The following is a 24,901-nucleotide window of genomic DNA, read 5'->3' as shown; positions in this document are numbered from 1 at the left end:
TTTTGTTGCTCCACTTCCAGGCAATTTAAATATCTTTTCTCCTCTATGTAACCTGTGAAATTACCTCTCTCTGTTAGGGTGAGTGTACCTCATTTAGTCAGATGTTGCGTAGCTGATGATATGACTGCAAGCACATGTGGGGAACGTGTTTTCTGCTTGATCCAAATGCCTCTTTGTCTTTGGTTTTCCCTTCAGTAGGGTTCCTGTTGGTCTGCCAGGTGTGCCTTTTTGAATGAAAATGAGAAACTTCTCTAGCATAGAACTCTTGCAGTGTGGTTGGGATGAGGCTCACTTGAAAAGCTTGGAGATTAGATGTTAATTACCTTTCTCTTCTACTGGATAATCTTCTGTACTTTAACTAAATAAGGATAATCTTCTATACTTTAATCAAATAAATATTCAAATACTTTGAATTTGCCATATTTCAGCTTTGTTGTGGTTTTCTGATGGATTGTAGCAGAGCAACTGCTCCTGAAAAGGGAGAACTGTAGCAGAGAAGTCTCAGTTGTTCAGGTGGATGGGATTTCTGATCCATTATAGGCATGTAATTAAAAGTGGTTGATCTGAATAACTGTATAGTGATGGGCTAGTTGATGAATTGCCAAGGTTCACTTTGGCCTTTTTTTTTTTTTTCCTTCTCCTTTAGGATTGTAGCTACCAGTATCATAAGATTGTAAGTTTGAGAAAGATGCAATGAAGTCCATTCTAGATAATATTTTAGGGTAACTTTTTTGTTGATCTTAGTCAGATTGTGGTTGGTTCTTTACTTTGATTATTAAACCCTGTGTCTTCCTATAAGCACTTGTGCGTATATATGGTCAAAATAAATGTCTAGGTTGATAAACATAAAGGACACCAGGATACCCTGCCTCAGAAAAGAACATGACCTGTAGAAGAGAACAGATGTCTCTTATCAGCCATATTGCATGTATATTTCCTGGGAAAATCCTTTCACATCTCTTGTTTTGCAGCTCATTGGGGCATACTAAAATTATTGTTACCTATGTCAGAAAGCAGCAATATCTCTTCTGTCTCCTGGAGGTTGTTAGGCAGGTGTTGTTTGGGTGGGTGGGTAGGTGGGCTTTTTCCTGGCAGATTAAATATATTTTTAATAAGTTAAAATTTTGGTATTTGTGAGGTTGTTCTGGGCACTTCTGTCTCTAAAGGGATTGTGTATGGGCTTTTTTCATGGTGTTTGTGTCATTTTAATGGTAAGGCTGTTAGATTTTAGTTGGTTTTGTTTACTGAAGCACAGGAGGCTGCATCTGAATGTCGGGAAACATGTTTTTACTGTGAGAGTGGCCGAGCCCAGGCATAGGTTGCTCAGGGAGGTTGTGGAGTCTCATCCCTGGAGAAGTTCAAAAGCTGTCCAGACAAGGTCCTGGGCAGCCTGCTCTAGGTGATCCTGCCTGATCTGGCATGTGATTGTACCAGATGATCTTCAGAGGTACCTTCCAACCTCAATTGGTCTGTGATTCTGTGATTGTGGGGGTTTGGTTTGGGGTTGTTTGTTTGTTCAATCCAAGTCTTAGAATACCATAAAATTCCTACAGGGATTTCTGTTCTCATACTGTTCCCCTGTCTTTCCTTCTGCCTTGGGCCTTGGTTGGTTTATTTCAGGTACCTGTAGTAATCTGAAGGCATTAAAAAGAAGCTTAGCAACACTTGTATTTACAATAGCAGTGGATGAAATCAAGCCACTGTCGACCAGTGCTTGTGGTTGGATTAGTATGTTGGCACTGAAACTTCTCCAAGGGCCCTGCAGGTCTCATTTCAGATATAATTCTAATGAGGATATTGAATGACTGGTGTGACAATAATGTAAATTAGTGCTGGTGCCTTCTCTTTAAACTGAAAAGTAAGAGCAAGAGAGAGCTTTGAAAGAAGGCTTCGTTGGCATATGAGTGAAAGCTGAGCTTTTTATTAATGATTCAAATTCCTGTAATAAGTAGTAGGAAAGCTTGTTAGCTGTGTTTTTAGATTAAACAAAACCTTTAGGTTGTGATGTTCTTTCTTTAACAGAATTTGTGGGATGAAGAATTTCAATGAAAATTTCCAAAGTCAAAGATTGATTGAGTTTAAGTATGTAGCATGAAATCAATCCTGTCAGATTGTAGGGAAATAAGTGAGAGATTTATAAACATTGTTAATGTTTTAGAAATCTAGTTTTGTGCAAATGTGTTTTGAATTCTTTACAAATGAGATAACAGTAGGTCTAAATGACAAATTAAGGATTTAAAAAATAATCAGCATGCCTCTCTTGCAGTAATGGATTTATGGAGGTAGCATGCTTTAGTTGCATTTGTAATTAAGGTTTTTCCATCATCAGAATAGAAATGTATTCCTGTTGAGCAGTATCATTTTAGGTGAATTATGTGGATTGAATGAGTGGCAAAACTCCACTACTTTAATCTGATACATGGCTAAAAGTCAGTTCTTGGATTGGATTCCTAGAGGGTCACGTAGAAAGGTTAAATACATTTGTTTGTTTTCCTAGTCTTCATGTTTCCATATTCTTTACAATTAACAAACAAACCCATATCCTGTGGTATTATACAGTGACAGCTTAACAACTTGGCTTCGTTACTAATGAAGCCGTAACTGCTATTAATTTCACAACTCTAAATACTGAAATGGGTGGGCTGTACGTGGAGTGCTTAACGACAGCCTAATGCATAAAAGTAACTTCTGAAACTGTCATTTCTTTGCATGAGTTCATAGTCCTGAAAAATTAAACTGGATGCTTTGATAAGCCTCTAACTTTGTTCTGTGTTTAGAAACAGAGCAAGGGTCCCTGGTTCTGAGACACGCTACAAGTGGTATTAAAAAAGGTCCTAGACTGCAATTTCAGGTAATTGACCCAATTGACCAGTAACTGCTGAAGTCTTAAAGGCTGATAATAATAAGGTGGGGCCCTTTCAGGGATTTGCTTTTGCACGAAGCTCAGCTTCTCTCACATGGAGTACTCACAAAATTGTGTCCTGGAGCATGTTTCTGTTTCTGCAGGAGCTCTGTGACACCAAATATGGTTCCATCCTTGGCTCCTTTTAGTGTCTGCAGCACATATATTATTGTGGATGTCTGGGGATAGGCAACAGTGTCCACTGACATGGGCTCTTTTTTCCTGTATGTCCTTGTAAGAAAAATTCTGGAAGGTAAAGTCGCCCCAACACACCCTATAGTTCCTATTCCTGACTTAAAGTTACAGGCCCTATTTAACGAGCAATTTAGAACTGTTAACTAGTAATTTTCTTTTGTAGTTAGTTTAAAAATAGCTAAAACCCTTAAATGAGCTTTTTTATTATTATTATTTCTATATTGAGAGTAACTGCATGGCAGAAATTAGCCATACATCTTACAATCATCTAGTAGGCCATTACATTTTATTTCTGACATGCATTGTCAGAGCGGGGAGGTGTTCTAATTTAAAGGTGGCATTGGGCCATTCAGAGTGTCTGTCCATATGGAGATCATGTCTTCTGTCAGGTTTGGCTTTGAGTCTTAGATAAAGTTGCACGTACTAGGTTCCCTTAGTTGAGGGGTTGAGCGTATTTTTACGTGACTTGATTCTTAAAATGGTGCCTGTAGAATGAACACAGTCTAAGCTATTTACTTGTAACAGTAGCTGAGTTTGGAAGGCCCCCCTTGAGATTGAGTTCAATCCTCCCTGCTTAACTGCAGCAGGTTGGGCAGGACCATGAGGGTTTGATTATCTCCAAGTCTGGAAACTCTTTGGGCAACCTGCAGTCCATACAGTAAAGCTGCCTTTGCTTGTATTTAAACAGCTCAAGACTTCATATTTCAAGTAATTTATTTTTTTAATTATTCAATTTATGTCCATAGTAGCTTGGGCAGCAATGAGGAGTCTGACACACCTATCTGTACTCTCACCCATTGGAGAGAGAGAGGGATATATATATATATAGACAGTTATAAGTCCTTCCCCCAAGCCTTCTCTTCTCCAGGCTGAACAGTCTCAAGTCTCTCAGCCTCTCTTCACATGACAGATGCTCCAGGCATCTGTATTTATGTGTGTGGTCCTGTGTTGGACTTGTTCCAGTATGTGCAGGTCTTCCTCATGCTGGGGAGCTCAGCTGAACGTAGCACTCCATCTGCCTCAGCAGGGCCACATAAAGCAGGAAGGACTGCCTCCTTGAGAGCTGCTGGCAGTGCTCTGTCTCATGCAGCCCGGGGTGCCCATGCTGGTTTGGCTGGGATAGAGTTAATTTTCTCCTTAGCAGATGGTATGGGGCTGTGTTTTGGATTGGTGCTGAAAACAGCGTTGCTGACACAGGGGTGATTCCCTTACCAATGAATGGTGCTCACACAGAGCCAAGGCCTTTGCTGCTTCTCACCCCACCCCACCAACGAGGAGGCTGGGGTTGCACAAGGAGTTGGGAGGGGACACCGCTGGGTCAGTTGACCCCAACTGACCAAAGGGACATTCCATACTGTGTGATGTCATGCCCAGCATATAAAGCTGGGGGAGGAAGAAGGAGGGGTGTTCAAAGTGTTGGAGTTTGTCTTCCCAAGACACCATTAAGCTTGAAGAAGCCCTGCTTTCCTGGAGCTCCAGAAAAAACACCTGCCTGGAGATGGGAAGTGGTGAAATAACTGCCTGTTTTGTTTTGCTTGTGCATGTGACTTTTGCTTTACCTATTAAACTGTCTTTATCTCAACCTCAAAAGTGAGGAGTTTTCTCACTTTTACTCTTCTGATCCTCTCCCCCATCCCAGTGAGGGGGGAACTTAAACCATGACAGTGAGCTTTGCCACAAGGGTACGTTGTTGGCTCATGGGCATCCTAGCATCTACTGTTTTCCAGCCAGTCTGTCTCAGAGTCCATGGGTTATTCATTCCCTGTTGCAGGATTTGTTATTTCTTTGTTGAACTTGAGATTCCTGTAGATCATGAGACCTCTCCAGCCTGTTGAGGTCCGTCCTAACAGTAGCACACTTAAACATCAGCTACTCCTCCCTGTTTTGTATTGTCTTCAGACTTGCTGACAGTGTGTTCTGCATCATCATCCATGTCATCAACAGCGACGCTAAACAGGACTAGACCCTGTATTGACCCCTTGGTGTGCATCTAGGAACTGGCCTTCCCTTGGACTTAGTGCCACTGATCGCTCCACTTTGAGTCCAGGAGTGCAACTGGTTTTCAGTCCGCTTCACATATTTCATCAGTTTATCTTTGAGGATGGTATGGGAGACATGAGTTGGAAGCCATACTGAAGGCAAGATAAACAACAGTCACTGCCCGCCCCCCTTGTCCAAGCCAGGCATTCCTCCCTTCACAGAAGGCTACCAGCCTGGTTAAGCATGATTTCCCCTTTGTAAATCCGCACCAAACACTGCCAAGCACCTTCTTGTGCTTTGTGTGTGTACAGAAAACAGTTGTTTTCACAATTAGTCGCCCCACCACCGTTTCCCAGAGCTTGAGGTGAGGCTGACCTTGGAATTTCCTCCTCCTTGAAGATAGATTTGACATTTGCTTTCTCCCAGTCCTTGAGGAGATCATCACCATATTTCCATGTTCCCTGTGAAGTCATGGCTGTGTAACCAGATTAGGCTTTTAATTCCTCTTCTTTGTTCCCCATGCCATGTGCATTAGTGTACAGGCATTTCAGAGAGTCACCCAGTCCTGCTGGCACCCTGAGAAAGTGAGAGCTTTCTCTGTAACACTGGCCAGTAGGCACACCTGTATTTACATGGATATGCTTGAAAAGCCCCCTTTTGACCACGTGCTGTTGATTGCAAGGTCCTTCCTGTTCACATTGTGCTCCAGCCTTTGCTTACCATCATGGTTTGCAACTTCCTCACGGACCTGCCCTCCTGCCCCCAGTCTTGGTTTAAAGCTTTCCTCACCAGGCTGGGCAGCCTGTTGGCACAGATCATTTTTCCCCACACAGTCAGATGGATCCTGCCTTGCCCAAGCAATACTTGGTCCTCAAAGGGAGGTTCATGAGCATCAAAACCAAAACCCTGCTGCCACTGCCGGCAGCGTAACCACTGAGGATGGATGAGTATTGTTTAACTTCGTAAAAACAACTGTCATGTTGTCTAAATGTATCTAATTTAATGAAACAAAATTATATGCTTTATGAAAATCTTGCATGACATTTAAGAAATTAGGTAAGAGAACTTTCTTTGGAGGGTAATTAGAGGCTAAAATACTTTTCTGAATTTGAATAGACGTTGCTTTGATAGACAACCACTTAGTCGTGATGAAAGAACAGTTCAGTTTTAAAGCAGTTCAAACCACTTAGATTTTTTTGATGGACACAACGTTCACACACATTCTGTTCATTACCAAGCCTAGCACGTCCTCTCATAAAATTTCAGGATCATTTTCAGTGAATACTCTTGTATCAAGCCAGAGGTTGCCTTGCTCTGTTCAGTTACACCTACTGCAAAACGCCCGTGGCTCTTCAAGAAGGCGGCTGGGTTTTTCAATAGCAATCCTTTCTCATTTCAGGATATTTGTCAGGTAGCAAAGTGTTCCCTGCATCTCTTTTCCTCTTTAGCACTTGCTTGTCTTCCCCCAGCACCTCCCTTTTCTCCAAGTTGTGAAAACATGCTGACCAGGAAAATCTCAGGAAAGTAATCCAGGTTCCTTTCCTACCTACTCTCTGTTCTCCTTCATTGCCTTAAGGAGCCTTTCATACAGCACACTTTTCTTTCTGTAATGAAATTTTCCATAACAGTTTGAGGATAAGAGAGGAGCACCTTATGGAGTTGTAAGCCATGTTTTCTCCAAAAAAAAAAGAGGGGTGTGTGGTTAATTCTCAAATAATTTGTTAGCATCTTGGACAGTGCAGCAAGTTTATCCCTTGCTTAAAAATGAATTTCAGTCTTTAGAATAATAGCTTTATTTATCTTTCTGGCTTACAGAAAATACCTACCTTGTTGAAATTAGTCTTCACTATTAATTCTGAGACCTGTTTTCCCTGATTTCTCTTGGACTTCTGGTTTTATGTCTAGGAGAGTAACTTATCTGTGAGATGAGGCAGTCTTACATGCTTATCACCTCAAGATTGAGGGACAATTTACATATTTGAAGGATTATTTCATACAGTTCAATTTAAACCTGATGTGGAGGATGGTATGGATATTCTATCCTACTCAGGAATAGACTTTGCTGTTATTTGGAGGAAAACCTCTGTGCTCTGGTTTGAATCTTGACTGGATTCTAACTTGTCTCAGCAAACAGGAAACTTTGGGTTTCAAGTAATTAATTATTTACTGTTCTTGTCACTTTATTTTTTTCTAGTGAAAGACTGATTCTCTATTGCTGAATGTGTTAAACCAGTTCAATTTGGGAAACAAAGCAAAATAAACCTTTCCTGTCTAAATGTTTGTTCATTTCACTGAAACAAATGCTGCTTTTTTCTTCAAGGAGGATATACTTGTCTGTATGCATTTAAATGTTGAATAACTTAACACATGTTTTGGTTTTATTAGGAAATAGTAAGTGATGCTTGTCGTGTTCTTGCTTATTAGAAGTGTTTTTACTTGTGTTTTCTGATATGGTTACCTTTTGATGTAGTTGCAGTGTACTTGAAATGCACAAAAGGTTTTCTTATTAAGCAAAGCTACCTTTGCATCTTTAAAGTTAAGTACAAAATGTTCATCAAGCATAGATTTATTTAATGGATTTAAATAAAAAATATTCATAAGACTTAATGAGCTGAAATTGGTTTGAGTACCATGGTGTTCAAGGGGGTTTAGGTGTTGTGAGTCTTGGTTTTTTTGTGGAGTGAAACAGGGAAAAATTTCCCTGCTTTTTCATTTGTTTGAGGTTTTCAGTTTTAAATGAGTTAATCAGAAAGAAAATAATTGAGTGGGTGGGCTGACTCTTGGAGCTGCCACCAGTTCTGGTGTCTTGGATTTTCTGGAAGGAGCATTCCTGACTGGAGGGTTAGGTGGATGCCCTAGGGATGCCTGTCACAGCTGATTACCCACATGGATGTTACCATCTTACTACTGCTGGGAACACAAAGTGGGGTCAGAACTGGATTAGTCACCTCTGCACTCAAGCATGTGATTTCTCCATTTCCAAGATTTCAAATTAACTTTATGGCAGAAGTTTTTGGGTGAGGGTGTTTTGGTTGGTTGGGTTTTTTTAACTTTTGTGCAAAGCAGTAGGATTATGTTTTATTGCTCTTTCTTTCATCCTGTTACCAAAATAAACTTTGCTTTAGTATAGTATGGTTCATAATACACTGCATAGTATAAACAATAATTGTACAGCTTGGTAAGGAATTAGCTCTGGTTTTCCTGTTATCTTCAACAAAATTTACCATTAATACCTGAAATACCGTAGAATTTTTGAGATATAATTGCTTCTGACACAAAGGGAACATTGTCTTCAAGTTGTAACGTGATTCACGTCATGGTCTTCAGTGTTTTACTGTCATCTTTGCATTCCTTGTCAGAATGTGACACAAGTACACATGACTTCTTGTTTTCAGCAATTTCTATTGCTGCCTCTTTTGTGTATTCTCTTTTGTGAGGCAGAAGATCCTACCTTTTGTTGGCACATAAACATGTATCACTGGATCTCTGTGTACGCTGTTTCAGCCCTTGGAACCGTTCTCCCTTTGGTTTAGGTGCACCATCCAATTCTGGTTTTATACAACAGCATCTATCAAACTTGTGTTTATTGTTGTGGACAGTTAATTTTGGTGTTTCTAAAGAAAAAAAAATCTAGAAGGGAAAACTTTGGTCACGATGGGGGGTATTTCTGATGGTTTTAACACTTCCTAAGAGTGTGGTATTTTGGGAAGTATAACTTCGTGTTGTTTGTGAAACAAATACTCATCAAAAGCTCTTTGAAACAAACATTTAACTAATTGAATCTGGTCACTCAACCTTCTCTAAATCAAGTCCTGTGTCCTAGTGAAAAAGCCTTGGTCAGGTTGGTCAGTCAGGACCTGTCTTTGATGAACCCTTGGGCTGACTGGGCCTGGTCCTGGTTGTCCCATACATGTGCCATGCGATGGCACTCCGGGTGATCTGTGCCATAACCTTCCCCAGCACCAAGGTCACACTGACAGGCCTGTAGTTCCCCAGATCCTCCCTCCTTCTGGCCCTTCCTGTGGTTGGGCATCACAGTTCCTAACCTCCAGTCAGCTGGGACCTCACCAGTTAGCCTGAGCTGCTGATCAGTGATGGGAAGCAGCTTGGGGAGCACTTCTGCTCGGCGCTTGGGTAGATCCCATCTGGCTCCATAAAGTGAGGCGTGTCGAAATGCCGCAGCAGGTCGCTAACCATTTCCCCTTGGATTATGGGGGCTTCATTCTGCTCCCCATCCCTGTCTTCCAACTCAGAGACCTGGGCACCTGGAGAACGATTGGTCTTGCTTTTAATGACTGAGACAGAAGGCGGCACTGAGTGTCTTAGTCTTTTCCTCATCCTTTGTTGCTAAATGGTGGCGATGCTCTGCTCCTTGTGGCAAACATGGCTTCCATCTTACTCTGGCTTCTGGCATCTGTGCCTCTTTGTCCAACGATAGAAACCTGGCTTGAAAACCCTCCTTAGCAAAGTCTTTTCGCAGCATTTTGTGGCTGTGCTTTATCACTGCCAGAGGCTGCTTACCGCAAAACGCTAGCGAAGTTAATTAATGGGTTGTGCAAGTACAGAGGTTCAGAAGTAAATACTTCAGTAGCTTAGTGAGGGGCTTTACACACTGGGACACAGTTCTTGCTGCCTGATTGTTCCTCTGTGGCATGGGAAGGACTAGCTAGTAAGAATTACTAAAGCTGATGACAGAACTAGTTTCTTACTGTATAGTTCCACAAGCCTGCAGCTGAGATGGAAGCAAATACCAAGTAGATACTAGATAACTTCATACTAGATAACTTCAGGTACGGTTTTTGCCAAGGCCCTGAGTGCTGGGTTTTCTACCAGTGCAAAAGTGAGGGCATAAATGATGGAGGGTGGGGCATGCATCTTTGGTGAACTATTTTTGTGGTCAGTCTGGTCGGTCTTGTCAGTCTGGTGTTTAAGTCTCCCTTTCTGCTCCTTGACATCTGTGGCCTCAGGTGTCTCCAGAAAATTTGTGTGTCTTCAGGAAAAAAATCTTTGCATCAGTGTGTTAGTTTTGTGCCCCATCCCATTGGCTCTCAACTCTGGTATCTCAGCTTCTTTTCACATAAGCATCCTCTTGTCGGCAGGTCCTCTGGTGGTTTTAAAATAAGGCATGTTTAAAAATATTTCAAGTAATGGATAACCCCAAAGCTGTTGCTTGTATATTTATTTGATTTTAATCATTCCCTTTCTTAAGTCGTGTCCTCATTTAAGTAATTAGTGAGTTGGAGTAGAATTAGGACAGGGCATTTTGCGGTTTGACGATTGCCTGCCTGCAGTTGCCATCTTCCAGCTTATGTTGACAGGCAGTTCCTGGGTGAGAGGCTGCGTGCTGTGGCCTTACTTTTACAAGGAAAAAAAAGTTTAAAAAAGAATTCCACAGACGTTTGCTGTGCTGAGAAGTTCACAGGGTTTTAGCAGTACGTGTTTGCTGGGGGGTGGGGCGCAGGGAGGGGGTGGGGGGGTACGGCTGTACAGATGGGTTGCCAGGCAATTAATGCTGCCTACTTGGATTGCCTGCGATAGGAGACAATCCAGACTCTCATGAGCAGCGCGGTGGTGTTTGCAAAAGGAAACTACCCAGTAACAATTTTCCTATTCTCTTCCTTCTGTCTTCCCAGCCTCACTATAAACCTCCCTTCCTTTGCCCTGTGTTTCTGAGAAACTGCTAATGATTGATATGATAGCAGTGCTGTCATTCTTTTGAAACCCCCCCCCAAAAAAAAAGAAGTCATTTTTATTCTAGGTATTTTAATAGAGTCCCATTAAGGATGTATTGCTGACTGAAATATTGGCATGAAGGGCTCTCACTGAGCTGAGCCCAGGAATTAAGAAGTCAGGAAATCGGCTGCTGCATTGCAAAAGAACCTTGTGTGACACAGTATCTCCTGATTGGGGGGATCATTACTGCTATTATGACTCGACTTGCGTAGGAATTTTAAATTTCATCTGAATGTCAGTAATAACCCTCTTAGCAAATTATCCTGAATAAAATCACGAAGGCATTTTATATAATAGGTGTTGAATTACTGGATAGATTTGCTAATTAAATACTCTTTGTTCTGCTGCAGTTGACATTACAGGGTAAGATCTTGAACAATTATTCTCAACAGCTGTACTTTGTTAAGGGAAAAATTAACTACAAAGTTTATTTTTTTTCCTACACTTGAAGTTGGCAGATTTTTGAAATGTGCTTGAAAAAAATTCCATCATCCAATTGGTAATGAGAAGATAAATATGCAGGTGTTGCTGTGAAATCAGATAACTACTGACTGTCTTATTAATGAATTTAGCAAGCCTTTATAACCTTCTGTTTTGTAGCTGTTGGCACTTCCAAGTGATCTCCTGTCAGAATGGGTGGCACTAGCACATGCCAGTCACTTGATGAAGCTAACTCGTCCCTGACCCTCTTGTTATTACCTACATCCACTCCTGTCCTGAGAGACAATGGAGAAATGGTCTTTGCACAGCCAGAGGATTTTAGTAGGGGGTAGTCCTATTTGAGGGGAGAAAAACCCCAAGTGTTCTCTTTCTGACTATTAATAGGTAGCATTATTTCAGAGAATGAAGTGGGAAATGCCAGAGATTATCAAGGGAAAAAATGGTAGGCTGCCTTTTCTTTTCCATGTAAACTCTTTGTTTCTCTATCCAATTTTTTAATTTTGTTTCAGGGACTCCCATGTGCTTCTGGAGTACTAAGGGAAAGGTGTAACCTTTCTCTGTAGGAGTTAGCTAATAAGTGAGAGAGCGGGAGGGTGGTGAATAAGCTGGATTTCTGGTTACTGCACATGAAATTTGATGTCATGTACCAGTGATATGTGTCTCTAAAATAATTTCAGAACTCCATGGAAGGGTGGTGGGGTGGTGCTGTCTGAATCACTAGGAGATCAATAGGAGTGGCATATCTTTTTTTAAGCTTCTGATTAAAATGGAATCAGGTGTGCCTGGGCATACACAGCCTGGAGTGAACCTACAGTTAAGACTTGCCATTTTCCTGTTTGCATAGAAGACTGAGGCCAGCTGAGCTTTTTGGGTCTTGGGACTTTAGAATTCAGACACCACACTGTGTGAGTCCCTAGTTTTCAGCATCAGTGGATGGTCTTTAAACCAACTGGATGTTTTGAACTTAACCTAGACAGAGTAAATCCATAGATATCCTTATGTGCCTGGGGATTAACACTGATAAGGACAATCACTGAGACTCAACTGTGTCAAACTTGTATCATGGTTTGGAACCTAACCTTTCCTTCAGTGCCTTGAAAGCACTTCATGTGGCCAACCATATCCTGGGGTGCATCAAGCATGGCATCGCCAGCCAGTCCAGGGAGGTGATTGTCCTGCTCTACACGGTGCTGGTGCAGCCTCACCTCAAGTACTGGGTGCAGTTTTGGGTGCCACAGTACAGGAGGGACACAAAACTACTGGAGGTTGTTCAGAGGAGGGCAGCGAAGATGGTGAAGGGTCTGGAGGGGAAGTCTTATGAGAAGAGGCTGAAGTCTCTTGGATTGTTCAGCCTGGAGGAAAGGAGGGTGAGGGGAGACCTCATTGTGGTCTGTGGCTTCCTGACGAGGGAGAGAGAAGGGGCAGGCACCAATCTCTTCTCTTTGGTGGCCAGTGACAGAACTCGAGGGAATGGCATGAAGCTGTGACAGGGGAGGTTTGGGCTGGATATTAGGAAAAGGCTCTTTACTGAGAGGGTGGTCAGGCATTGGAACAGGCTGCCCAGGGAAGGAGTCACAGCAGTGAGCTTGACTGGGCTCAAGAAGCGTCTGGACGATGTTCTCAGTCCCATGCTCTGACTTGTGGACTGAGGAGTTGGACTCTGTGATCCTCATGGGTCCCGTCCAGCTCAGGAGATTCTGTGATCATGTTTGCATAGTTCATGTCTTTGTACTTGGGGAGACTGAATCCCTCCTTAGGTGCAGTGATTTCGTCTTTGAAGACTGAAGGGGCTACACAATGTGTCTGAACAGAAATTACATTGAAACAGGGTATTAAATTTCCAGAGTCAAGCACTGGAAAACTAACAATTCCAGGGGAATATAGCTTTTTGTGCATAATTTAAAACAAACTGGAGACGTGTAGGGGAGCTCTGTGCTCTATTATTCATCACTGTGGTTGACTGAAGGTTGAGAAATATTAAAGAAACTTGCTGTTAATCTTGAAGGAAGGACAGTATTGCCATCCTGTTTGTGCAGCCATCTAGAGGTTGACCTATCAGACTGATCTATCATCGATGTAACAAGTGGTTCAGAGTAATCATCTTGAAGAAAACTAAAAGTCTAAATGTAGGAGGAGTAGCAGGACTAGCTTAAGAAGATCTGAGGTTCATACTGAGTGGGGATGGAAAGGACTGAAACCAGGGAGGTGGGACTAACCAGGTGGAATCTGAAGCTGTGTGCTGGAACACCAGGGTGCTGAGGAGAAGGAGATGGGGAATACAGGGGAAACACGGCCAGGTGGATGAAGGAACAGACCAGGTGTTGGTTCTCATGCAGCTGTGCAAACTTCACCAAGCCCTTTCTGGTGCTGCAGCTAGTCACTTCCATTCATGAAGCTAGTTTTAGTTTCTTTCTGTGCTACAGCCGTGTCTCCGGCTACAGGTGGTACACTCTTCCACCCCTCTCCACTGTGCTGACCAGTACTAGAGATGGAAGCAGTAGACTACTCATGTGAGGTCTCTATAGCTATTTGTAAGGCTTGGAAAATTGCTGTTCAGACCATTCAGGGAACTTGGGATGCACTCTTGGCTGAGGAGTAAACCAGATTTGCCCGCTGATTCAACATCTGTATCCTGTCTTCATCCCAGCCCTGTGTTCCAGGTCTGCTTTCCCGAAGGAGCTTGCTTTTCAGTGACCCATTTTGAGATCATTATGAGGATTATCAACCTTTTGACTAGGTTCTTGTTAAGTGAGCACCATCCAGGCTGTACTGAATAAGACAGGATGTTTTTGGGAAGAAAAAACTAATTACATCAAGAGATAAGATGATGGATATTAAGGATCCAACTGACCTAAATTACTGAGAGGCGCTTAATTCTGGCACTTCCTGATTAGGTTGTATTTGAGCATTTGATTCAGCCTTCTTTTTTCCCCTAAGGTAGAGTGTGTGTGTGCCCATGCAATTTTGAGATTTGTTTTAATCTTGTTTTAGGGGAGTTAATAATAGCATTAATACAAGGTCAGATGAGAATTTACTCATGTAATAGGAGTATTAAGGTGACTGTGTGTTGCCAGGAGAGAGGTGGTTTGCTTTGTTTTGAAAGGTGAGAGCATTTGGAGTTAGCAACCTAATGGATATGTTTGCATGTGTTAGCTTGTAATTATATCATACGCTAATCTTTGATTATTTTTTTATTTCAGATTTTGATGCATACCAAGGAGATGGTGCAAAAGGTAATGCTGAGCATTTTCATTAAACAACAACCCATAAAGAGCACACCTGGTGAAATTTTTTTATTCTAGGAGAACTGTAACCCAAACAGACCTGAAATCGCTTCTTAGGATGCCTGGTTTACAAATGTAATCCTTCCTAATGGATTATAGCTTTTTTCTTTTCCTAGCACAGATATGATCTGGCCCCTGCTTGAAGCCTATGTGTGACTGTTTCAAGCAAATTAGCAACAGTGCTAATTAGAGTTTACTCATAGACCTGTTACACCATGAGTTCCAGTGTTTTATTACGGTTTATTTTTTGGCATCCTTTAAACTCTGTCACAGGGTGGGTTTTTGACTATATTTGGAATTTAACACGGACATAGCCATGCTGCAGTTTTTACAGCTGCATTGATTTTCCACCACTGAAGACATCAGGTTTTCATTTTTTTCAAGTTAATACCATGTATTTGGGTGCATCTGCCTGTTTTTTTGGTGACACTTACCGGCGGTCACAATTTCTCTTTCCCCCTTTTCTCCTTGCTGTGACTTTCATACACACCTCGGGCTTTTCTACCTGCTTCAGTTTGTCTAGAGTTTGCTCTGTTATCCCAGAGTGTTGTGGCAGTCAGGCTGGTGTTTGAAGACAGTCCTTCCCAAGGGGAGGGCATTTGAGGCATTACAAGGGTCAGAATGAGAGATGGTATGAAGGGCAGGCTGTCACTTAGAGGAGAGGAATCAAGTACCTGTCTGTGTTCATCTCCGGCTGTAATTGTTCAGTAGTTCAGGCTGGGGATACAAAACTTCTGGGTCATAGTAGTTAGATCCTAATCCAAAAGGACAACCATGTCCCCTCAAAGATCTGCTGCCCAGGGGAGGACTAACACCGGTCATGGGATTACAGCAGAAGAAAAAAGACGTGAGTGGGAAGATGGAAATAGGAATCCACCTGCAATAACCTGAAAGGGTGTAAGAGCAGTTACTCATCTGGGCAGCACTGTGGTGTTCTCAGTTACTGTGTCCACTAGCCAATAGTTTCACTAGATTTGGTTGGAATAGAGTTTTATGTTTTTTGTGTGTTTTGTTTTTTTCCTGTCAATCCTGAATGATGACTTCTCAGTAGTATTTTGATGGCTACGAATGGGATACCATACCTGAGTGGAGTCTTATCTTTCAAGCACATTGGCTAAATGTCTGATCTGAATAGCCTGAGTTTGTCCAACAGTGTTTGAGTCTGAGTAACCTTCTTGTGTCTTAGCAGTCCAAAGTTATTTCTGATTAGAGTTCCTGTTGCGTCTCAAGATTTTGCTTGGTCACTGACTTATTTTTCCAGTGTTGTTTATTAAATTTTTCACTGCTTAACAGTATGTACACAGCTGAATAGCAGTTACTGTTTTAACACATCAGTAGTTTAGTTCGGTTTTCTCTTTAATTCAGATATGTCTTAATGAAACGTACAGGCTTCTCAATAAAAATTTACTTCACATTTTTTCTGCATTTCAAAATAGAATCAATTTCTGGTTTTAGTATTTAAGGGATAATATATGGACATTGATCCTTTTGAATCTTGAAAATGAGATGGGACTTTAAAAAGAGTAGTTGTGGTTTGTTTTTTTTAAAGCCGTTTGTTTCATTCAGATGAACCTTGAAGTGATTTATGGAGACACAGATTCCATCATGATAAACACTAATAGCACCAATTTGGATGAGGTCTTCAAGCTGGGGAACAAGGTAAGGAATTTTTTCTTTTTAAAGCTTTCCTACGTGTCTGTGTTGTAACACCAAATGGAGCAGATAGTATGAAGAGAGGGCTCTGTGGCATAACCAGAGAATAGGCTGAGAGACAGAGGAGTTTGACCATGTATGGAAGCTTTGGAGTAGTACAAGCTCACAGTGTCCTCTATTCGGGTGTAGCTACTCTGTGCATTTTTCAAAGTGCATTAAATTGAAATGAAACATTTAATTGCTTGAGCATTTTTACCAATCATAAGTTACTGAATACTTGGTATGGCAAAATGTAAGACACTATTCCTCCATATTACTTCCAATTTCAACATGAACACAGTTTTGATTTTAATGACTTTTGTTTTGACATGAGAGGTTTCAATTGCCTTATGGGGTTTTTTTAGTTGTGTACTATGTATCACACTCTCTGTGCCATCAGATTTCCAGAGGTAAATTGAAATATATCCAGGGTATGATAGATAGGGAAGAGATCTGTTTGATGAGCAGTTGGCAATTGATGTTGTGGAAGTTTTGTGGCTTTTAAATTTTGGAAGAGAAGTAAGAAATGTTTCAGAGCATCTTAAAGAAAAGGTTTGAGAGAACTTGTCTTGAAAGAAGGAAGAAATTGTGATGAAAACGAGAGCTGTGAAACCTCTTAAAAAAAAAAAAACAACAAACAAAACCCCAGATGTTTTTTCATTATAGTATTAAACCCAAGTCATGTAATTTTAAGGCAAGAGTGATTCTGGGTGGGGTTTTTTTAGAGTACTTCTGCCTTCATGGCAGTTGGTACTTTGAGGAGTAGATGTATCTCAGGAGCATGGAAAAAGGAATAATATCTTTATGTCACAACCAAGTAGCAGGAGGACTGATGGCATGGGAGAAAAAAAAATACCACTTATTTTTTGCTTGCCACTTTCAAGACCATGTATGATCTCAAGTGTATAGCCAGTAATGTATAGGAAAGTTTAATCTTCCTCTAGTCCTATCTGTACGTGTGGCTTCATTCTCGTTTGGTGTTTAACCAGCAGACGGGAGTACAGGGACAAACATAGAGGAACAGTTAAATAATAATTTTTTATAAAGTCTGACATCATCATAGTTTAAATAATCCTGACTTTGGCTCAGGCTTACTAAGAGATTACGTAGTTTTTTGAACTTGTCACCTGCTTACTGATTCTTTTTAAGAGTCAGAACCAAGGGATTTTTTTATCCCACGTGCTTCCGTATCCTACATCAGTTGTTTAGAAAAAAAACCCCACAGAGACAGACATGTTTTGATTAATGCTTTCATGTTGTGTACTTGATTTTAAAGTGAATAAACTTATGCCTGTAAATAAGCACATGCTCGAACCTAGCATCACAGTTACGAAAGTTGTGGCTCTCAGTATTCTTTGTGACATTAAAAAAGTGGTTCTTGTTTCACATATTTGCTTATTCTTTAAGTGATAGTTTTCTTGCAAACTTCTCTATCATTTAGATTGTCCTCATTTTGCATAGTTTACATAAACAGTTTTCAGGATATAGAATTTTATCCGTTGAGAGGGATGCTCTTAGAAATAGCACTGTTCTGTTACATAGTAATTTCTTTCCCAAAATTCCATGTTCAGAGACAAGGGATATTTACATTGCATTCACAGTACTTTTGCTTTGATGTAGACTGTATGGAAGGTACCCAGTTAAATGCAAAGCAATTACTGTGAGAGCAGTTAGTGTATGTTCCCCTGTTGTGATGTAAAGCCTGAGTTTAGAGGTTGTCTTCAGTGATGAAGTGTTCCTCTGGGAGTTAGATTTTGTTCTCTATTGGAGAAAATTCTCTCATCTCCTTTCTGAAATGTCCCATCTAATGCCCAGTCTCACAGGGGTCTGGCAGTGTTCACCCTCATCCTTTACCCCCTTTTAGTCATTACTCAGCAGAATTTCATACCTTTCTCACTTTCTGAGCGTCCTTATGATTCAGATTTGCCGATACATTCAATACTGCACTCCTGCTGGATTTTAAGCACTTGATTAGTGTGATGTAAAAAAAATATTGAAAAATGGCAGAAAAGGTTCAGAAGAATTGTTTGACTTTTAAAAAAATATGAACCTCCTGGCAAAATGTTTTTGCCTCATGATGTTCTTCATAATTTATAAATCTGAAAGGGATCTAAAAATTGCGGTTAAAACTGATGATGTGGGCCCAAACCTGGAGAGCAAACCAGTGAGATTTTATGCTGAAAGTACTGGTCCTGCCTTACTGAGGGCAGGTGTTAGATGGCAGAAGAACTAAGTTATATTATATGAAAATTCAGTGAGGCAGGATTGGTGGTCTCTGACCAGAGAACTGGAAATAATGGAAGAGTTAGAGTGGATAGGGAGATACTGAAAATCGAGGGAAGGAAAGTTGTCAAGGAAAGGTAACAAAGGGTAGAACACATGAAGACAGAACAGGATGTTTGAGGAGTGATATTCAGATACTCTGTTGAAAAAGGGAAAGTAAAAATGTGTGGAGAAAGGGAAATGCAAGTGGGGAACTTTTAGCCAAGCCCACCAAGATGGGTGAATGTGTGCTGGAACCCAGGTTTGTTGCTGAACATAGGTGGTGGTTTGAGATACGATGCTTCTGTCCTTTTCAAGTAGAGGTAAAAGATGTGGAGCCACTTGATATTTAGATTATTAAGACAACATGTCAAGTGCAATTGCAAGCTTTTGTATGCGGATGAGATGCAGCTTGTGTGTAGAAAAATGGTGCCTTTTCCTCTCAGAGAAATCAGGCTATGAACAATATAGGCATATTGTGAGGAAGGGTATAAATAAAGGCTTGCCCATTTGTGCATGATTTTCCTGAACACACAGGCCTTCCCCTCCCTGGTGGGGAGTGGGGAAGAAAACAAACACCTTCGCGAGGCACCTGTTTATAAAGCAGCTTCTGTATTCTGTCTAAGCAACTGTCTCTTATCGTTTCCTAGTAGGTGGATCCCTACTCTGCAATCCCTTGTTTGCTCAGTTTATGTGCGAGGTTAGATGGAGTAGCTGCCCCAGTAAACCAGGCTGGAGTCAGACATCTGCAAGGTCACATTCATCCCCACGCTTCCCTGCCCTGCGGCGTTGCCTTAGGGAGTTAGGTATATACCAGGCTGTAAATCTCGAAGAAGCCAAGGGGTGAACCCTTCCTTGTAGTAGTAGCCAGCAAAAGTTGCTTTTGTGTATTTAATTTCATTATTAATGGCCCCTGGTGAGTCTTTAAAAGGTGTATGGAAACACAGAGTGTGGAATGGTACTTGGTTTAAAGTATAAGAACGATATGCTTCTAGGTGGGAGTTAAATGTGTCCGTAGTTACTGCAGTGTTGCATTTCAATCTAACGTTGGTGCGTTCGCAGATCAAAAGTGAAGTGAACAAGCTCTATAAACTGTTGGAAATCGATATCGATGGGGTCTTTAAGTCCTTGCTGCTGTTAAAGAAGAAGAAATACGCTGCACTGACTGTGGAACCAACGGGAGATGGGAAATATGTAACTAAACAGGAGCTGAAAGGATTGGATATAGTCCGAAGGGATTGGTGTGATCTCGCGAAAGAGACTGGAAAGTGAGTTTCTTTGTGGCATTGTCCACTTGGCTCTGTTTCAAGCAATACGTGTGCCTCATAAGTGAGCGGTGCAGATTGGTGACCAACATTAGTGCTAGGCCATCTTAACTGGTCTTGTAGGAGATGGTGACAGTGTTAACTTTTCTGGCTCTGGTAGCAGGTTGTACTTGAGCAAGTCCAAATATCTCTAATTTCACCTCCTGTTTTTCCATCTTCTGTGGCAGCTGTGCATTTCTGTTACTGCAATTTTATGTATACAGTTTCATAAATCACAGCTGAAATCTTGTGGAAATGGTAGGTTCTGTCAGTATTTGGAGTCATGGGGTTTAGGTCAGATTATTTTTATTTTTTTTAAAAGATGGTTAAAGAAGCTGGTGGTCTGCTCTGCCAGTACTCTCTAAGAAAGCTTGAAGAACACTGGGTGCAGCCTGAAGAGAGATGATCCCTTCCCCAAAGACCAATTCTCTTCCATTTTTCAAATGAGACTCGCTTGATACTTCCTTATGATGGATTTTGGATTTATGATTTATTAGCTGTCCTTGCACAGGGCGTTTTCATACTTAAATGCAATAGAGATGGTACATTTAGCACTGTAGAAAGAAAACAGGAATGGGTAGAGAGGTGGTCATCAGGGGGCTGACTCAACTTACGTTGCCTACTGCCTCTTGAAAACTTAACTTCAATAAATTGTGGTCCAAATGTATCCAAAAATGATTTTTTTTCTACATCTGTAAAAATACACCAAACACTTGCTTACTGTTCTTAAGACTTGCATTTTCTAAGAAAAGATGCATCATAATAGAAGCAAATTTTTCCAAGTTAGGAATGTATTAGTAATTAAAGCTATACAAATGTTTGAGAGTGTTCTTTAGTGACTAACTCTTCTGCAGCTGGCAGATCTTCCAACCACATTTTACAGAAATAGGCAAAACTTTGCTTACTTGATATGTTCTCTTCTCCCTCATCTTAAGATACCTGCTATGGAATAATAAATGGCGAAATGAAATGGAAGCAGAAAATAGAAACCAGTTGCACTCAACTATTCCAAATCGTTGTTTAACGTTAGAAGTATTTACAATAATTTGCTTTTAGTAAAATAAGTAACTAAGTAAAACATAAGGGTGGCCCAGCCTGGGGCAGGGGGGTTGGAACTAGATGATCTTTGACATCCCTTCCAACCCAAACCGGTCTGTGATTCTAGGATTCTGTTCTATGAATTTTGCGTCAGACTTCATCCCCAGGGTCTTCAATTTGTGGAGGTAACCCAGGAGAAGAGAGGGTTGTGTTTACTGTGATGGTTTTGCTTTGCATATCTCAAGCTTTTCTTCATTTCTGGACTGTGTTTACAGCTATGTAATTGGTCAGATCCTTTCCGACCAGCCCCGAGATGTCATCGTGGAAAACATTCAAAGGCGCCTCATAGAAATTGGGGAGAACGTGATCAATGGCCAGATCCCAGCGCATCAGTTTGAAATAAACAAGGTAAATGGTGTCTCTGCTCTGTTCCTTCTCAGAAAAACTTTATTGCTCCCGAATATATTGACTGCTGGCGAAAATCTTTTTAACCCTTACGATGCCAGGAGCTGTGTTGGATGCTGAACAGCTTGGAACACGCTGCGGAAGATCCTGCAGTATGACAAACAATGCCCTGTGGGGCTGGAGGCCAGTCTTGCTTCCTCAGAGTAACACCTTTGTGTCTTGTCCCATCCTGCTGTCTTCCCCACTGATTCTGCACGCCGAGAGTGACGTGCTAGCTCGTGCTGTCAGGAGAAGTTTTCTCCTAAATCATTATTTTGTGTTTCAGGCTTAGAATAAATGAAGAATGGAAATGGAAAAGAATCAAATGTTCTGTTTTCTAGAAAATCCATATAAGAGCATGCTACTGTTAGTTTATTTCCCTTAAAAGCTCACTAGATGAAAGGTAAAAGTAATTTTGAGGTTTCTTTCAAGGCTTCCCTGCAGCAAGAGGTAAAATATACTCTATCTGCAGGAGATAGAGCAAACAGTGTAGTGATTTTAATTTATTTTTAGGAATCCTCAATACAACTTAAATTTTTAAGTTCCGGAGCTTCCTCTCCCCCACTATGGTGGTGTGTCACTAATGAGTTGAATATCACATGCCCCTCTCGTGCTTTGAATAGAAGAGGTTTCCTAAATTTCCTCCATCCAGTCTCCTCCTTTTGCCAGCTGGACATCTGTCTGCTCTGCAAGACTGTGTTGACTGTGTTAATCAATTAAGAAATGTGTTCAGGTTGTCACGAATCTTAGAGAAATCAGGGATTTTTATGGTTCACTTAGAACAGTTTGGGTTTGGTTTTTTTTTAATTCAGATATTCTAAGAGATCTTAGTATCCCAGTAAAAGATACATATGGAAAAATTTTGACCTTAAATGCTGAATGTTACTCTGTTTTGCTACTTGGGGGAAAAAATAACTTATGTATTTCACTCAAGTGTATAAGTTGCTTCTAAGAATTGGGATGACAGTAGATAGTTAAATGTAGCATTTTATTTTATGTAAACGAGAAACTCATTGTGGAATCTCAGTAGTCTGAGATACGTGGAAATATGTAAATCCAGTTGTATCCTCTTGCTATGGAGCTTGCTAAATACACTTAACTACTTGATACTCACATTTACTTTATGACCTGAACTAAGACGGTAATCTCTGGCTGTATTTTTTTATTTTGTGTAATGTTTTCATCTCAAATGTAGTTAACTTTTAAAACAATTGTATGTGTAACAGTTTCAAACTGTTGTGCTTTTAATGTAATGTTTTTTTTCAGATGGTAATTGCAAAAGCACCCTCTTGTTTTACTAATAGTAACATTTCAAAAGTATGAAGGGCTGATACCTGGACCTTCATGCCTGGAAAATACCTTTATTGCCAATTTTTCATCTTACGCTTGTGAATAGTAGATGGATGAAGATAGTTGCTATGTAATCTTGTCTTCTAAAATTCTCAGTTGTCCATTGCTGAAGTAAAATACTTTCTCATAGTTGTGTTTCTGCTTCCTCCTTTGATCTCTTAGGCATTGACAAAAGAACCGCAGGATTATCCTGACAAAAAAACCTTGCCACATGTGCATGTTGCCATGTGGATAAACTCTCAAGGAGGCCGAAAGGTGAAAGCAGGAGACACGGTGTCGTATATCATTTGTCAGGTAAAAATGTCTTTACAGCTAAATACTAGGTATTGTTTGGAGAGATGGCAAAGGAAACCAACTTAACTCCTGGAAAAAATGTTTTGGCATTTCTTTGTAACAAGATTATATTATAGTTTTAAATAGTCAGTTCTCTGTACTAAATTTAGGTTTACAGAGCCAGAAAGGACCATTGTGATCAGCCTAGTTATCTGGCTCTTTCCATATAGTGGCTGATAAAATTTCCTTGGATAACTGTTTGGAACTCTAACTTATTTTTAAGGAAAATATCCAGCTTTTGTTTTAAGAAGAGAATTCTGGTGGTGAAGAACATGTTGTTCTTGAGAAGCTAATTGGTGGTGGTAGTTATGTAGTGTTATTTCCAGTCTCAACCTGTGTCTGATTCATAATCATTGGATCTGCCAGTACCTCTGTTGGGTAGACTGGGGAATTTGAGAAACTTTCTGTTTTCAGGTGTGTATCCTATAAATGATTATCATTATCATATGTACTCCACTTTGAATTTGCTCTTTAAAAAAAACCAAAAAGTAGGTTGGATTAGATGGACCAAGGGATCTCTTATGGTAAACTGATGGATGTGGCAATGTGACTTCTACAGGAGACCACTGTTTCAGCTCATCGATAAAAAATGAAAGATACTGGGGCTTATTTAATTGAGAGTTCTTAGCCTGGCATGACAAAGCTGCTGAGAGTTAAGAGAGCTGGGCCGTGGGTACGGCTGAGCAATGGCACAATACAAGAGAAGAATGTACTTGTTGAAAGAAGGGAGCTGAAGGAATTGCATTGTAATTATTTTTGCAAAGCAGCTGGATGAGCTGAATAGTCCTAAATTAATTTTGTTCTGAATACTAAGTTGCCTGAAAGGAGTAGGAGGGGCCAATGGCTTGCAGTCTGTCTTTATTAGTGATGGGTTTTCAGTCCGTGGTTGCTGACCCTGTTGAAGCCAGTAGCTCGTCTGAACTGAAAAATGAAGGTGTCATATGTTAATGCATTGGGTTTATTTTGCTGTAAAAAATGAAAAAAAAAAAAAAAGTGACTACTTGGAAAAAAGGAAAAAAAAACCCCAACAAACAAAAAATCCCAAAAAAACCAAAAAATCCCAACAAAAAAAAAGCTGTGGTACTCTCTCTACTCCCATTGCCATTAAGGTTTACTTCTGATGCCAAATGCTTGCTAAAATAGTACTTTAAAGTCCTCCTTTAAGTTTTTTTTGACTCACATGAAAAAAGTAGTGTAGTTGTGGACTGGGAATACAATTCTATAGTCTGAGTGAGTTACGTTTTCCAGGAGTGCCATCAGCTTAGAATTGACACTTAATTCCTCCATGAATATTGTTTTGAATTTAATTGAATCTTCCAAATTGAATTATTTTCTCCTTATCTTCCTCTTTCAGGTTAGAGAAGAATGTAATGTATACTCTGACCTCTGAGTGGTGTCTCTCTCTTGGCTTGAGCTGTCACTACGTGTTTCTTTCAGCATTTCCCAATATTTTAGAATTTGCTCGTTCAAATCAAACCTGCTGCCTCTGTCATTTGTCCCCATACCAATGAGGGATGGTCCATTCCCTGACCATACATTCTCTTTTATATTCTTCAGTTCTATAAGGAAACAATTTCCTAGCAGAGCAGATCCAGTTTCGATATCCATGACTTAGAATTTGCTTGTTGCGCAGAACGATCCTGCTAGTTTGGTACAAAGTGAATCCAAAACGCCTGCCCTCCGTGTATTTTTAACTGGGCTGATGGTTACAATGTGTTTTCATTGTGCATTTCAGAATTGACAGATGGGACTGTTTACTCTGTCTACTCTTACTGATTTGCACGTGTAGGCTGCAATAATACAAGCTGGATTTACATTCTTGAACTTGCTGCTTGATGCCAGCATCAGCTATGCAGTTTTTTTTTTACTACTGCAGGATTTGTATTGGGCGCATAATAAATCAACCAAAAAGAGAGTGTGTAATGATTTCACGTTAAAATAAT

General features: G+C 40.6%; 1 protein-coding gene across 1 annotated transcript in view; it reads left to right on the top strand.

The window, feature by feature from the left end:
- Nucleotides 1–24,901, top strand: part of POLA1 (DNA polymerase alpha 1, catalytic subunit) — a gene marked incomplete at its 5' end in the record, with an annotated part of 206,550 nt that overhangs the window by 61,990 nt on the left and 119,659 nt on the right. The window contains 5 exon segments of the mRNA XM_084279542.1: nt 14,452–14,484; nt 16,102–16,194; nt 19,552–19,757; nt 21,107–21,239; nt 22,788–22,919. Of these exon segments, the coding sequence (XP_084135668.1) occupies nt 14,452–14,484; nt 16,102–16,194; nt 19,552–19,757; nt 21,107–21,239; nt 22,788–22,919 (597 nt within the window).

Source organism: Gallinula chloropus (genome assembly GCF_964237585.1).
Source record: "Gallinula chloropus genome assembly, chromosome: 1".
Classification (NCBI taxonomy): domain Eukaryota; kingdom Metazoa; phylum Chordata; class Aves; order Gruiformes; family Rallidae; genus Gallinula; species Gallinula chloropus.
This window is presented reverse-complemented; position numbering and strand designations above follow the sequence as displayed.